Source organism: Glandiceps talaboti, chromosome 5 (assembly GCF_964340395.1).
Source record: "Glandiceps talaboti chromosome 5, keGlaTala1.1, whole genome shotgun sequence".
NCBI lineage: Eukaryota > Metazoa > Hemichordata > Enteropneusta > Spengelidae > Glandiceps > Glandiceps talaboti.
The window spans coordinates 402,107-420,168 of NC_135553.1; the positions used below are offsets into that span (position 1 = coordinate 402,107).

Here is an 18,062-nt window from a genome sequence, read left to right on the forward strand (position 1 = left end):
CATATACTAATATACACGTCCTTTTGAGATACACATCGTGAACCAAAATGTCTCATATTGCAAAACGACTACATCATTATATCCCCACGTGGTGGGATGTGTGGATATTTTTAATTGTTAGTGAGAGAACTTAGTCTAGCTCAACGGTAGTGTGATGACGTCGAAGGAATTTCCTTATATCGAAGGAATGCATTTGAATATTACCCAACATTCTTTGACATCACATCCTAATGACATTATGAATGTCTAAATAGTCCTGAAATCAAGTTTTGCAGCCACATTTCACGTTATTTCATGAAATCTAGTATTGAAGCAAAATAGGATCACGTTTTTGAAATTTCACTGTTAGTTTATTTCTTGTATGACGATGTTTAAAGAGAATATAAATTAATTAGTATTCAGAACCACTACTTTAATGGCGTTAATCAACTTTTCCCTTACGTTTTGTTCATTTTAAAAACACGTGATTCTAAACTTAATTCAAAGGCACCATTTTGGCAGCTTATATATATGAACAAAGGAATGGTGTTGAAAGGCAAATGGATAATGACGTCAGCAGGTTGAATTTAATGTAATAAGTGTGCGTGCTTATTATCATTTCACAGGTTAGCAATGATTCAAATACAAACAGTAGGAAAATAGAGTGTATGTTTGTTTGTTATGTCTGTTATTATTTACTATAGACTCTTGTTGCACTGAAATTCCTATTGCATATTAATTTTCAATTTGCAAGACTTCGTACTATATTTTATGAAACTACGTATACGTTCAATGACATCTTTACACCTAAAGTACATATATCAATTAAAATAAACATTCCACAGCTTGGTGGTCTATTTTACCAAAGTTATTTGTTTCTGTTTTATCTGCCACTCTCTTCCTACTTCAATCTTATTCTGAATAAACCAGTGTTCTGTTACAGTAGCAAAGTCCATGGCACTACCTGCTAGTAAGCTTATTCGCTGTAAGCATTGACACTGATCTGATACGAACAAGATATTCATAAATAAAACTGTTTCTCAATTCTGTAATTGTGATCAAATTTAAATGGCTCGAACATTTTCATATTATGTATTAAATTAATTCATAACATTTATGCGACTTAAAATCTTGAATTAAGTTGAGATTGGACAAAATGTTACAAAGATATTATTTGAGTTCGAGTATTTTTGGCGGGGATAGGCTGGTCCTGACGAGATTTGAGTTCACACGTTCACCCTGGTTCTAAAGTTTTTCGGACAAGATTTGTTAGTTTACGACAGCAAAATCCAAGCTTTCAGATATCTGACATATAGAGACGCAAATCAAGACTAATGTTGTGACATGTTGATATAATAGCTATTGAATGGACGTAATGGTTTAATCGAACTCAAAGTACTCACTTACAGGGTGATTACATCCATGTAACAAAGGCACTGTTATCACCCACTTGTGTAATCAGAGACGTTATGGTGTAATCTACCACATCGGACAACAATAGTTTTAGTTTGTGTATATCTTAGTTAGCTGATAGCTCGGTTTCCGCAGTAATATCTGCGACTGAGCACACTCTATAACTATACTATGTACCAGTTACGAATTTATCCCTTTTATACGTGTTTGTCGCATTTTAGAAATGAAACTGTCAAAAACGTTACCTTATATAGACAGACAGATTCAGTAACAACCTCGTTCACACTTTAAATAGATTAGTCAGTTAAAAATTTAGTCGATTGAATCAATTCATACAGATGAATGATAGCAAATTCGTTTAGCTAAAGAGTAACCAATTCAAAACAATTTCTCTTTTGAAGAAGTTGTTTTCTTGATATAAGATATTAGGGACGATTTGGACTTCGTTTATTTTAATGTAATAACGCTCGATAGAATAAAATAACAGCTGACATTGTGAAGAGAATGGTTTAAGTACTTTGTGCTCAGCCATCCTTTACTATCACTTAATACAAATTTAAATTACATTCTCTTGCATTGAAAAACTCCAAGCTTGACTTCCTTTTCGCTTGTCACGCTTCGCCATCTCACTACTTGCATGCCACACACACTATCTGATTCACTATCCAATATTGGATTTTACTCAATTTTGAAATGCATTTGTTGTTGATGTATATTCAAAAATGGTTTAGGTTTTTCAGGTTTTGTTATTTCCAGTGTTTGTAAAAGGCAGACAACACTTTCACTGCAAGGTGTATTTCAATATATGTTCTCCGATATTGTTAATTATTAGCCATCTTTAGCCTCCACAACATAACTCTGTTCATGCTAGACCCATCATCCTACTAAGAAAGACTACCATGAGGGTGGGTTACATGTCAGAATGGAAATACTTATTGTCATGTTGTAATATATTATAGACAACAGTAGTAGGGTCACACAGGCATAGCTGTCAAGTCATTTTCTCTATATCTGTCGCTACATACAAACATTGTGATATCTAAAATGGCCCCTAATGCTGACAGACAGAAGCCAAGCCAAGCCATTATAAATGATGATCCATAGCTCCATGTGTATTGCCAATCTTCTCCTAAATCTTCGAACTGTGACTGCGTAATGGTTTGGTGCGCCGTTATAAACATAGCATGGCCAACCATCATGAATAAACCTATACAAGATAGAAGAGTGGGGAATGCGGTTAAAGCATCTGTCCTGTAATTGTAAGCATGCAATAACTATTATTACGTTGTGTAATGAGGACCTAAGTTAACGTAAAACCTTTATATAGACACAGCCACAATATCCTCAACAGCAGCAATATAAAAAAAAACCGCCGATCTCGACGATATTAACCATGACGAAGGCATCACATTGCTTCTACTTGTTGTTATGACAACCACAGTGAAGACTTCACGTCGCTTCTATTGTTGCTATAACGACCGTGGTGATGATCACACAACGCTACTGGAACGTGTTGCTGACAACACGTCATACGTTGCATCATATTTTCCATTATTCGGGATTTTTAGCTTTGGCTTTGCTATGTTTTGGCCCCTTTTCTCTTTTTTGGTTAGTTTAGAAGATTGGTGGAGAGTCATTTTTTCCCCACCTGCTTGCCTGTGAATTTTTTTTTCTCCTTCGCTTATGCTGGCAACTTTTTTTTCTTTCCTTCTTTGAGATATCCGGATTTTTTTACGTCAATGTTGAACACCTACTTTTGTTGCCACAATTTTCTGTTTGGTTTTCGCAAAGGGTAATAGAAAAAATAAAAAGATGCTGTTCTATCACACACAGATTATATTTAGAAAACTACATATTTCATACATGTTTGATTTTCAATTAAATTAACATCATTGACAGTTTTATGCCATGGTATGATGACACACTGAAAATGCAAATCGGAAACTTGATTGGTGAGCTCAAACATTCAGACAGACCGGTTACTTTCTCCAGCCTGAGGGGATAGGGGTGGTCAGTGTTTTTTTTCCATTGGGCCGACAAAAAAGTCACTGACCTCTGTGAATAAAGTTTCATAGCATCTGACAGTAAGCTGTAGAGGGAGGAGCTTTGAGACTGGGATATGGGGTCTCCCCCCCCCCCCCCTAGAAGCCATGGAGGATTTTTACTCTTAAAGCCAATTTTCAGGCTATTCACAGACACTTTTAGACATTAATTTGCAAGCTTTACAAGACAGCTCCAACATGTAAAAAGTACAAAAACTACATAAGGTTGAAACATTTTTGAAATAAGGTTTCATAGCATCTTGACAGTAATAGGTGGAGGGAAGAACTTTGATTTGAGACTGGGACATGTCTACCTCTTATGGGGGTCCTAGGGGTCTCCCCCTAGAAGCTTTTGAAGTTTTTACCAATTTTGGTGAATCTTATCGTTGGTCTAACGAATGAGTGGCCTCTGGGGTGATGGAGTCCAATGGGTTTCCCCCTGGCAGATCTGGAGTTTTTTGTTTCTATTTAGGCAATTTTTAGGTTATTCATAGCCTCTGAGGTAATATTGCCAAGCTTCGAAAAGCTAAAGTAAATATAACTTTTTAAATATGTTTTCCATGTTATAAAAGTGGGCATGTAAAATTGGTATAGGGGCATTGATATTGCATGTATAAGAGACTAGAACAATTTAGATTAAGTTCTTTTTATAAACTATCTAATAGTATGAAGATTACCATTACAAAAACTTCAAGTTCACTTTTGCCCCAAAGTGCAAAATAAGTGAAGCACTGATTGTGAAACAGCCAAACATTTACATGGCATGTTCTGTAACTAGTGTGGTAGCTAGGTAATTCATGTATATATGTATAATTGTATGCATAGTTATGTTTGAACCCTTACATGAAGTAATATTTAAAAAAAATTATGAAAGAAACAGAGACAAGAACAAATATATATATATGTACAACAGGCCAACGAAACTGACTGGTCCCTGACATGTGTTTGAAAATGTTTGTCATGATCTGACAAGTGTCCTGGTTGGAGAGGTACAAGCAGGTTGAACAGTACACTCGAACTTGTGCACCATTTCCCTGCCAAGATTTTTTTCCAAAAGCAGTGGTCCATCTTTTTTTCCATCACCCACTCATATCCGGATTTTTTTTTTCAAGAAACTCCATTTGGCATCTTTTTTTCCCGAAATCTTCCAAGCCCTCCCCAGGATATCAAATGGTCGACCCCTTATGATCTAACTTCCTTTTCAAGATTGTTCCTACATCTCATTCCTTGTAACATCACGTGTTAAATGTTTCCAATTCTGACTCCTTGTAACACCACGTGTTAAATGTTTCCAATTCCGACTCCTTGTAACATCACGTGTTAAATGGTCATCAAGGTCAATGGTGAAGGTCTCATTAGAAGGCTCAATATGGATAGTATGGGTGTAGACAGTCAAATGCAAAGGAGATCTCTATCTATTAAGCTTCCAGAGTTAGTGAATTTTATGCGGCAAATATGGCCACCATTTGGCCATTATCGTGAATGTCTTGAAACAAAGTGACAGGCATATATGCCTACCATGGCATCTGACATTTGCGCGGGGTTTGGTTCAGATGGGCAGGGACGCACGGACCGACGGGAACTAATCCCTCTCGGGATTCACTCGATAGGGACTAAGACCAACTAAAATAAAATAAAATCCTGACCTACCTACCCTATTTTCTGAGGCCATGTTATAGGAAACACACAATTACATTTTTTCCTCCTAACAAGCAAGAAATCCGAGTGCCTAGCACAGGGTGATAACCGTGATAAAAACAAAAAACAAACAAACAAAGAAACAAACAAACATAAATAAATAAATAAATAAATAAATGAATGAATGAATGAATGAATGAATGAATGAATGAATGAATGAATGAATGAATGAATGAATGAATGAATGAATGAATGAAATAATATAAAAATAAATAATTGAATAATACAAATAAAACATACAAAAACAAACAAAAGTGCATGAGTAGATGAAAATACCATTTTAAAGATATAACTATTACATAAATGTACACACGGGCCTCTATACTGCTAAAGTTAATGTACTGTACTCATATCACTAATTCAGTAGTAAACAAGCCCGTATATACATGTATAGATTAGTTATTCATGTGTTTAAAATGGTATATAATTTACTCGTGCATATTTGTTTGTTGTTGTATGTTTATTTTTAGTCGATTATTTTTCATTTATTTAATAATAACAGGGTTCCTGGGTTCTCTATGTTTGCCTAGTTGAAGAAAATATTATCTAAGATATGATTTATCACATGGTATGATAAATGTGAAAGATTCATGTGTGATTACAGTGGGCATTATAGGATTTCTGTTGAAGATAAGGCGATGCTTTGTGATGGTCTTAGGATCTCTTCCAAAACATTATTTTACGTATTGATGATTCTCTTCAAATTTTTAATGAAGTCGTTGGTATATAAGTTATTAATATTTTAGATGAAATAAAATGTAGATGCATCAAGAGTAATTACAATCTACAAATATTTGTACAACAATTTCAACAACAAAAATTCATTTGGGAGATTATCATTGTTTTTTTTTTATTTCAACATCCCGAGTGTATTCGAAATCTGAGATGGTCCCTAAATCAATATTACATCACGTGACATATACATCATATATACTACTGAAGAGTTGGATGCTGTATCGATGGACTTCACAGACATGAATCTTAAACCCTTTAGTGCAATTCAGTGGCGATTACAATATTCACTGAGAATTGACGAACTGAGCACCGGAACAATTTTTTGATCTATAATAACTCAAAATACAGTGCATGCTAATATTATATATATATATATATATATATATATATATATATATATATATATATATATATATATATATATATATATATATATATATATATATATATATATATATTGTAGAGAGTGTCTGATGATCGCAATATGCGTGAAACTCCGAGTTACACCCAAGAAAGAGTTCCAGTACTACCAAAACTATTACGCTCTGCCACTGCGGTATAGAGCACTGTCTCAGCAGATTGATACTCACCGAGTTATATATATATATATATATATATATATATATATATATATATATATATATATATATATATATATATATATATATATATATATATATATATATATATACGCTCTGCCACTGCGGTATAGAGCACTGTCTTACAGCAGATTGATACTCACCGAGTTATATATATATATATATATATATATATATATATATATATATATATATATATATATATATATATATATATATATATATATATATATTGAGGGTAGAAGAAAATCAAGTAGGGTTTCTCGTCTCTACATGCCTGTTTCGTGAGTAAATCACTCGTCAGGAGATACTGATGTACTGAATATACCCCGTATAAATCGTGTGGTGTAAGGCGGGTTTTCCCTAGGGTGTTGAGTTGTGCTTTTGTTTGTACAAAAGGTGTTAATTATGGCGGTGTGCGATGGGGTCAGGTGTTACACAACAATGTTTTATTTCTATGACGACAAGGGGATACAAGTTCATTTCGTTTGTAGATAGTTCGGGTCGGCAAATAATAAAGAAGTTTTCTTTAAGGCATAACAGGTAAAACAAAAATAAAAGCAATACAAAAGATAGCATTACATTATATATATATATATATATATATATATATATATATATATATATATATATATATATATATATATATATATATATATATATATATATATATATATATATATATATATATATATATATATATATATAACGACATTACAGAAACATACATCGGGCTCACAGAAAACGAGTTTAAGACAAGGTACAGAAACCACACAGCATCATTCCGACACACTAAACATAGGAACTCCACGGAACTCAGCAAACATATCTGGACCCTCAAGGATAAAAACATCGACCACTCCATTTCCTGGCGACCACTTTCATCCCACCCAACCTACAATAGCGCAAGCAAGAAGTGCAATTTATGCCTCAAAGAAAAGTTCTTTATTATCTGCCGACCCGAACTATCCACATTAAATAAACGAAATGAACTTGTATCCTCTTGTCGCCATCGAAATAAAACATTGTTGTGTAACACCTGGCCCATCGCACACATAATTGACACCTTTTGTACAAACAAAAGCACCACTCAACACCCTAGGTAAATCCCGCCTTACACCACACGATTTATACGAGGTATATTCAGTACATCAACATCTCCTGACGAGTGATTTACTCACGAAACAGGCTTGTAGAGACGAAAAACCCGACTTGATTTTCTTCTACCCTCAACATATACTCCGCTCTGCGTGCAGACGTATCGAGCACTGTACTACGGACATATCTTACCACTGACTTCCTATATATATATATATATATATATATATATATATATATATATATATATATATATATATATATATATATATATATATATATATATATATATATATATATATATATATAGTTTTGGTAGTACTGGAACTCTTTCTTGGGTGTAACTCGGAGTTTCACGCATATTGCGATCATCAGACACTCTGAGGCCTACTCTCTGGGTGTGCTGTATATATAGAGTGTAGGCAATAGAAATACCATCACCATTGTCTGTGTCGGTGGGTAGGTGTTGTATGTGTGGAGGTGTTGGTTGTTATTGTGTGGGTTATTGGGTGCGGACAAGTAAGTGTTGGCGGGTTGTTATATGTTGGGCTTTGATGTTCCGTTAGTTAACGGGTTTAGTTTAGGTGATAGATGCTCTATTGAAGTTGGACAAATAAAACTTATTCTCGTGTCGGCATTTGGATATCAACTCAGTTCTTTTGTTTAGTGTGGAGCTTTTGTCTGCTTTCATTGCCTACACTCTATATATACAGCACACCCAGAGAGTAGGCCTCAGAGTGTCTGATGATCGCAATATGCGTGAAACTCCGAGTTACACCCAAGAAAGAGTTCCAGTACTACCAAAACTATTACGCTCTGCCACTGCGGTATAGAGCACTGTCTTAGCAGATTGATACTCACCGAGTTATATATATATATATATATATATATATATATATATATATATATATATATATATATATATATATATATATATATATATATATATATATATATGTATATATATATATATATGTATATATATATATATATATATATATATGTATATATATATATATATATATATATATATATATATATATATATATATATATATATATATATATATATATATATATATATATATATATATATATATATATATATATATATATATATGGCATTACAATAAAACAAAAAATAATCCTTCTATCGGATTTAAAGATATTTCCAGCTAGGCTGATTTGGATGAAGAGAAGTGTGGCTATATCTCAAACCAATTATAGTACAACTTATAGCATCTTTCCTTAATGGAATTTCGATGTAGTTGATGTGGCCTGGTCAACAGCTGAGCAACGAAGGAAGTAATATGGAAAGATGATTTGACACCTGTGGATATGCTAATCACTTGATCAATCTTCTCCATAACCAGAGAACCTTCAATATTATCTCCTAATATGATCCACACGACGCAAAGTACATATAGCAGATGACAAGATGTGATCTACACCATGCGTCAAACATTGTGTGGTCTACAGTTGACGAGAGGTATATTTATTGAAACGGTGGACAGTATCCCTTTGATTCGAGAATCGACGTTTGGTATTTGTGGAAAGTTTCGGGGGAATCGTTCATCCTTCATTTGGTAAATGGGAAAATGGTTTCATAGACAAAAGCTGTGAACCGTTGGGTTGTATGAAACATTGTAATAGGAACACAAAACAATTAGTTCCTGTCTAAACAAAAAACAATAAGTATTGTCAGGTAAGACCAAGTGTTTACAAATTTGTTGTGTAAATTGTGTCAACTGCAAGAAATACAACGTTGGAACACTAAACGTAATACATTTTATATGAAGGCTTTGGTGCATCCAGTTGAATCTAATAAAGAGGGAAAGTAAAACTACATCAAAAGGGGATACTGTTGCCTAATTGTTATCCGTTATTAATAAATGACGATCAACTACAACGTGTTTCAATTTCATCCTTCAATAAGTACTCCAAACATCCCCTCATATCCTATCGTAAACATCCCCTCTCATATCCTATCATAAACACCCCTCATATCCTATCATAAACATCCCCTCATATCATATCCTAAACACCCCCTCATATCCTATCATAAACACCCCGTCATATCCTATCCTAAACATCCCCTCATATCCTATCATAAACACCCCGTCATATCCTATCATAAACACCCTGTCATATCCTATCATAAACATCTCGTCATATCCTATCCTAAACACCCACTCATATCCTATCATAAACATCTCGTCATATCCTATCATAAACATCTCGTCATATCCTATCCTAAACATCCCCTCATATCCTATCATAAACATCTCGTCATATCCTATCATAAACATCCCCTCATATCCTATCATAAACACCCCCTCATATCCTATCATAAACACCCCCTCATATCCTATCATAAACACCCCTCATATCCTATCATAAACATCCCCTCATATCCTATCATAAACATCCCCTCATATCCTATCATAAACACCCCTCATATCCCATCCTAAACACCCCTCATATCCTATCATAAACACCCCCTCATATCCTATCATAAACATCCCCTCATATCCTATCCTAAACATCCCCTCATATCCTATCATAAACATCCCGTCATATCCTATCATAAACATCCCCTCATATCCTATCATAAACATCCCCTCATATCCTATCCTAAACATCCCCTCATATCCTATCATAAACATCCCCTCATATCCTATCATAAACATCCCCTCATATCCTATCCTAAACATCCCCTCATATCCTATCATAAACATCCCCTCATATCCTATCATAAACACCCCGTCATATCCTATCCTAAACATCCCCTCATATCCTATCCTAAACATCCCCTCATATCCTATCATAAACATCTCGTCATATCCTATCATAAACATCTCGTCATATCCTATCATAAACACCCCCTCATATCCTATCATAAACACCCCTCATATCCTATCATAAACACCCCCTCATATCCTATCATAAACACCCCCTCATATCCTATCATAAACACCCCTCATATCCTATCATATCGCAATCCTCTGTTGTTACTCTCCTTCTATGCTTTATCTCAATAGCTTGTAGACTATATAAGACTATATAAATTGTGGTTATCATCACAAACTTCAGTTTCAGGTCCAAAACGTTTTTGAAAAGCTGACGTGTAGAATGGAAACGTTCATCGATTTTAGCTAAATGCTTCACACGCTTACTATACATGGGCGAGGTCGATAGATTTCTGTTGAGTTGTAGATTGCTTTTGAACCACTTAAGTTCTTATCCTACAAACACAGTTTTACTTTTGGTATATTTTTTAGACATCCAGCTTTGTATCCTTAAATATTTAATATTCCTAATAAAATGTCATCAGAATGTATATGCAATGCACTGAATAATCCATTTTTTTAATGAGGTCAAATTACAGCTCCTCAACTTGACATAGTATAAGCAATAGTATTATCATAATATTGTGTGTTCACCTGCCATGACCCCTGTCACACCTGCTAACAGTGTAGATAGTTTTATAGTGGCATAGTATTATTACAATATTAGGTGTTTACCTACCATGGCCCCTGTCACACCTGCTAACAGTGTAGATAGTGGCATATTATTATCATAATATTAAGTGTTCACCTGCCATGGCCCCTGTCACACCTGCTAATAGTGTAGGTAGTGGCATAGTATTATTACAATATTAGGTGTTTACCTACCATGGCCCCTGTCACACCTGCTAACAGTGTAGATAGTGGCATATTATTATCATAATATTACGTGTTCACCTGCCATGGCCCCTGTCACACCTGCTAATAGTGTAGGTAGTGACATAGTATTATTATAATATTGTGTGTTCACCTGCCATGGCCCCTGTCAAACCTGCTAATAGTGTAGGTAGTGGCATAGTATTAATATTACAATATTGGGTGTTTACCTGCCATGGCCCCTGTCACACCTGCTAATAGTGTAGGTAGTGGCATAGTATTAATATTACAATATTGGGTGTTTACCTGCCATTGCCCCTGTCACACCTGCTAAAAGTGTCGGTAGTGGCATATTATTATTACAATATTAGGTGTTCACCTACCATGGCCCCTGTCACACCTGCTAACATAGTAGGTAGTGGCATAGTATTATTACACTGTTGGGTGTTTACCTGCCATGGCCCCTGTCACACCTGCTAACATAGTAGGTAGTGGCATATTATTATTACAATATTGTGTGTTCACCTACCATGGCCCCTGTCACACCTGCTAACATAGTAGGTAGTGGCATAGTATTAATATTACAATATTGGGTGTTTACCTGCCATGGCCCCTGTCACACCTGCTAACATAGTAGGTAGTGGCATATTATTATTACAATATTGTGTGTTCACCTACCATGGCCCCTGTCACACCTGCTAACATAATAGGTAGTGGCATAGTATTAATATTACAATATTGGGTGTTTACCTGCCATGGCCCCTGTCACACCTGCTAACATAGTAGGTAGTGGCATATTATTATTACAATATTGTGTGTTCACCTACCATGGCCCCTGTCATACCTGCTAACATAGTAGGTAGTGGCATAGTATTAATATTACAATATTGGGTGTTTACCTGCCATGGCCCCTGTCACACCTGCTAATAGTGTAGGTAGTGGCATATTATTATTACAATATTAGGTGTTCACCTACCATGGCCCTTGTCATACCTGCTAACATAGTAGGTAGTGGCATAGTATTAATATTACAATATTGGGTGTTTACCTGCCATGGCCCCTGTCACACCTGCTAATAGTGTAGGTAGTGGCATATTATTATTACAATATTAGGTGTTCACCTACCATGGCCCTTGTCATACCTGCTAACATAGTAGGTAGTGGCATAGTATTAATATTACAATATTGTGTGTTTACCTGCCATGGCCCCTGTCACACCTGCTAACAGTGTCGGCAGTGGCATCTTCTTAACCCAACCAATTGTGGCGATGATACCATCGAAGAAAATAGCCACTGTGCTGACGAGTTCGAAAGCTATAACAGACTTCCACTGATCTGTACAAGAAATCAAATTCGTATATGTTAGATTAAGCTGACACAGTCTAACGATGCCACCCCATTCTGAGTAAGTCGGCATACAAAAGTTTCGTAATAGGGCCTACCTAAACCTGATTCCAAACAGCGTGATAAAGGTTGGTAAGATATATAGTGTGTAGCTTTCAGTTATATTTCTAAAATACTTGAATTAAGTAATACTTGGTACATGTATAATATTATTGGCGACCCAATGGGTGCCTATTTTTTGTCAGTTGTTATTCTTAATCCAACCATTACATATTTTTGTATGAAAATGTCTTGTTTTGATAGTTCTTGTTTGTTTTGTTATTTCACATGTAGGAGTTGACTAGGTGGCACCCCACTTGGCATACACTTTGTATATGGGTGTAACACCTTGTTTGGTAAACCTTTGGTAATATTTATTATTTTATATAGTTAACACACATAGACACACATATATATATATATATATATATATATATATATATATATATATATATATATATATATATATATATATATATATATATATATATATATATAACTGTTCCAATCAAATGAACTGAAAATCTAATTTGCATAATTGCTTACCTCATTTCTTATACTTTCATTGCATTTCATGAATTTTAATTCCAGAGTGATTAATAGTTGTATAACCCCTGGGTGAAGCACTACATGAAACATTTAAAAAAAACTAATTGGCGTAGTAATTACCATAATCAGCATTATGAATCAATTATAACCCCAAGAGAGCCTTAGCTCTCGAGAAACTAACCAAAGGGAGCACTTTCAGTTAATATTTGTTTTACTTATCAGTAACCAATAAATCATCTGCTAATCATATACTAATACTTTTGTGAGTGCTCTATGAGTTGCTATGAGTGCTCTATGAGTTGCTATGAGTGCTCTATCAGTTGCTGTGAGGGTTCTATCAGTTGCTATGTATGTTAAAACATGTTTTCCTAGTTTGAATAACAAGATATTTCTTATGAAACAAAAGTAATAATTATCAAAACTAATAAACTCAAAGACTATGTCACTGCAATAATAATAGTTAAATAACGGGGGGAAATGGGAACCATATAATAAGCTTATATAATGTGTGAGGACGTCCTTGTCACTCTGTGATGTTGGTGTTATCTATATCCTTACTGTGTTCTAATACAGAGCAACCAAATAAACGTACATAATTGGAAGTATTGGAGTGAAAGGTTACGACACTCAATAAAATGTTGTGATTAAAGTCTGGTCTTTTGAACCCTGTCTGCATCGCGATCTGTGTTCTTGCTTCCCTGTCTCACAATTTAGCCACGTCCCCAATGGCACTTTTATCAAGCGTGTTTGTAGATATTTACATACTATTCGCTATATAATGTAAATTATGTCACTCGTTTCAACGAGAGCACACCTACACACTGCATATTGACTCTGTTTAAGTATTGTCAATTAAGCTGACGTATATTATCACTCCCCATTGCTACCAATCAGTTTGAGTGCATTTTATCAAACCAATCAGTGTGGGTGTATAATTTTCAATTTCACATTAAGCCTTTGCCGTTGCAAGCAATACGAGTGTTTACTGAGACAGCAAAGCCAAATCACGGACCGCGATGTAACTAGACTAGCTCTGTTTGTTAGAGTTTCCACAAGATTAGAAATACATTTAATGAGTTGATCAATTTAAGCCTAATTGACAATTAATAGCGTAATTATAAATTCATTTAGGTTATGATCCACACAATAGGTCTTTTGTGGTTTGCAGTTAATATGACAAAATCCTTTTGACACCAATGTTACAAAAAACCATTGACTAGTTAATGCTGCTATAGTATCTTAAGTGAACAAGCAACACCATCACCACATCTCATGTTTACTGTACATCTTAATATCTATATAGCTGAAAGTCACCACCACCACATCTCATGTTTACTGTACATCTTAATATCTATATAGCTGAAAGTCATAGGTTGCTCATTTCGTTTGTGTTCTTGTCGATGCAATCGGTAATCGTATACATAATGATATAATTATTTTGTTGCCACTAAGGTGTCATTCAGTTCAAATGGAATATAACTGTTTGTAAACATGGTATGATTGTATAATGATAATAATTGTATATGATAGCGCTTAAACCTAACGACTTCAGTCACGTATCATCTCCAAACCTCTTACACGATCAATTACATTCATGATGATGATCATTATATGTATGCAATAAACCATTTTCCTTGTGAATGTTCGACGTGTTCACCCACGATACGTCAAGTCGTTCGAATGATATCTTGTCCTCGCCAGTGATGTTATAGACCACAGCGACTCTATACTAGTTCCGAGCTAACGATCAACCACTTTTCGAACATGAGAATTTATGTCGAATGAAATCCCATGATAGTTATTGCACTGAATAGTTTACTGTGAACAATAATGTTTAAACGTAACTACTGTGAAACGTAACTACTGTGAAAATAATTTAATTTGATTTCGGGCATTTCACGATTAAATCCCGGGAATATGAACGGGGGAGGGGTTGAGGCTGAAGTCAAACTAAGGCTGTGATCAGAACTAACGGCCGGGGGGGGGGATTATTTTAGTCAAAATTTGTTTCGGAGCACCCCTTCGCGCTCTCAAAATATTTCATGCCCCCCCCCCGAAATGAACCCACAAATTTTCGTAGTCCCCCCCCCCCCCATTCCGGCCACACATACTTTCGTGTGTAATCATACAGTACCCCCCACCCACCCACCCCCGCGCTCCACTTCGATCAGTGTCCATATATAACAATGAGAGATTTCTTTACAAATAAATGTGGGCTTTCCGAAAAAGGTTTCGCTTTGGGCTGTAACCTATACTTGCAGATACTTAGCCAGCAGGGTTTTCTCTTTCACTCTTGATTCTGGGCAGAAACAACATCCCCTACACCCCACAGTAAGCACTTTTTACAAATAGGGACATTTAGGAGGCCAATTAATGGCACAAAATTTCAAACCATACATATTATCGAAAGCCATACAGTACTTGAAAATTGTCTACAATACCCCAATTCTACTTGAATCAATACATTATTATGCAACTGTATGGCTATATTACCTACACTTTAACTTATACAGAGATATTTTGGCAGACACACACATTCGCTTCGCTACTGACTGCCTCATAATTAAATGTATGGTAGGTAAATGAAGTATACAATTTTGCAAAATACAAGTTAAACGACTGCTCCTGATGTTTGAATGTTCAAACAAGTCAGAGAGAGAGAGAGAGAGAGAGAGAGAGAGAGAGAGAGAGAGAGAGAGAGAGAGAGAGAGAGAGAGAGAGAGAGAGAGAGAGAGAGAGAGAGAGAAAGGAGAGAGAGAGAGAGAGAGGGGGGAGGGAGAGACAAACAGACAGACAGACAGACAGAAAGACAGACAGACAGACAGACAGACAGACAGACAGACAGACAGACAGACAGACAGACAGACAGACAGACAGACAGACAGACAGACAGACAGACAGACAGAGGAACGCATACACAAATACACTCGCATGGCTGTCACAAAACTCATCACTGAATTAAGGTTTTAAAAGGTATTACGGCGAAGGCGCGAGAAAATTTTTAATTTACGTATGCTTTTGTTCAAATCATTTATTTATGAGCAAAATATTTCGCTCCACCTTTGAGACCTTCAGAATTTTTGCAGCCCCCTTTGAACGCTCAAATTTTTCATGCCCCCGATCCCAATTTCTCACCATGCCCCCCTGCCATAAATTCTGACCCCAGCCTAATATCAATCCAAAGACGATGATGGAATGAACTCATTTCAGTCTGATCAACCGCACGTCTAAGAATTGGCATTACGTTTATTTCGTCATCTTGTATCATTAAGTATTGTCCAATGGAGAATCAAAGTTTACGATTAATTGTCAGCGATACAATGTCACACTGTTTGCATTTTACACCACTGACTTGGCGTTGTCATTCGCCAAATGTTAGCCGGTGTCATATCTAAAAAGATAATTTGTAGTCTTGGGGCGAAAGTCACTGCGAGTCTGAATTGAATTATGATACATGTCAACATGACAAAATTCCATCTCGAATTGCAGTCATAAATAAATGTGTTTTAAAAAATTAAGATGGACCTTCAGAAAATGCGCGTGATAGGGTAAAACGCACTCATCCTAAAGGAATGAGACTTTGACACTTTCAATGTTCTTCACATTTAAATTTAGTATACAGCTGTCAGATTTGACATAAACTGTGTAGAACAGACTACATTAACATGCAAACAGCGAATGTTTGGCATTGAAACACAGCCCAGCAGTTAATGTCTGTTTTCCCCGAGTAATTGGATAATTCGTTAATTTTCAATGATTATTGTAGACTCCTGCTAACATATTATGCATATAACAAATTGTCATCGCAATCGTTTATGGTCACACGTTTATCAAATTATGTAGCTACAGGATTAATACAACCTTCTATATGTAAAAGTGTACATTGTACCGTTTGCTACGGTCATATGTAAAATTTAGTTATGATTTACATATATAATAAAGTTATGAATATTCAACATCCTCTTAAGGTGAACTACCTTGATATTTCGTGTTTTGGTTTGCAACGAGCTCGAGAAAGAGCAAAAACCAGACAATAGTGAACGCAGCAGAAATCGTCTTATACATGGTGCCATATTTCCTTGAATCGTGACTACAAATAGGAAATTCTTTTATCGTTTGTTTTTAGATTATAAACTAGGCTGTTCAAATCATTAGCATGATCCAGGAAATTAAAATGGTATACATCGAAGGGAATGTCAACTGTTCCATTCGTGCCAGCCAGCTTAAATACCGTAATCGTAATTCCTGATTTATGACATTCCTTATCCCATTATCTGACTAGGATAATTGATGGTTTAAAGTGGCACAATGTAAGATTGGACTTTGAGACAAAAGTCCAGATCAGCATGGGATAACGAGCTGATTGTGTCTAATGGCTGCCAAAACCATACTAATGTTCATCGGTAATAATGGGTATATATACTTTGACATTAAGATATCTTTTAGTTAATATCATCGGTCAAATGACTCATCATCAAAGACAATAAGCTAACTTTTTGTAGGGTTAATTGTTTCTGTTTATAAGGTTCGATTCAAATGTATCAAAGTCTGCTACACAAAGATTGTAAGGATATTGCAAAGGAAATGAAAAAAACAACAACCAAGTTTCATGGCTTATCACGATTGATGAAATATTGTAGTTGTCTGGCTCAACATTGATAATATCAAATGCTTGGGTCATGGTTGTTTTTCATGACCAATAACATTGAAATAAGTTGGGTGTGTCGTCACATTCACCAAATGAACTTGTTAATATTTATAGTAATGAAGGAGGGCCATGGATAATTTAAATTACCTCTTTCCACCCCCACCCCCCGCCCCACCAACTACCATGACAATATCAGTCTGATTTGACCTCCGACCTATTCCGAGCGAATCAAACTATAATTTCAGAGTATATGATTC

At 35.4% G+C, this 18,062-nt stretch overlaps 1 protein-coding gene across 1 annotated transcript in view; it reads right to left on the reverse strand.

Moving 5' to 3' along the window:
* Positions 1–2,366: 2,366 nt before the first annotated feature.
* Positions 2,367–18,062, reverse strand: part of LOC144434809 (uncharacterized) — a 37,548-nt gene continuing 21,852 nt past the window's right edge. Inside the window, exons 3-4 of the mRNA XM_078123313.1 lie at positions 12,423–12,560; positions 2,367–2,599 (exon numbers count right to left, since the gene is read on the reverse strand). Of these exons, the coding sequence (XP_077979439.1) occupies positions 2,367–2,599; positions 12,423–12,560 (371 nt within the window). The remainder of the gene's footprint in view (positions 2,600–12,422; positions 12,561–18,062) is intronic.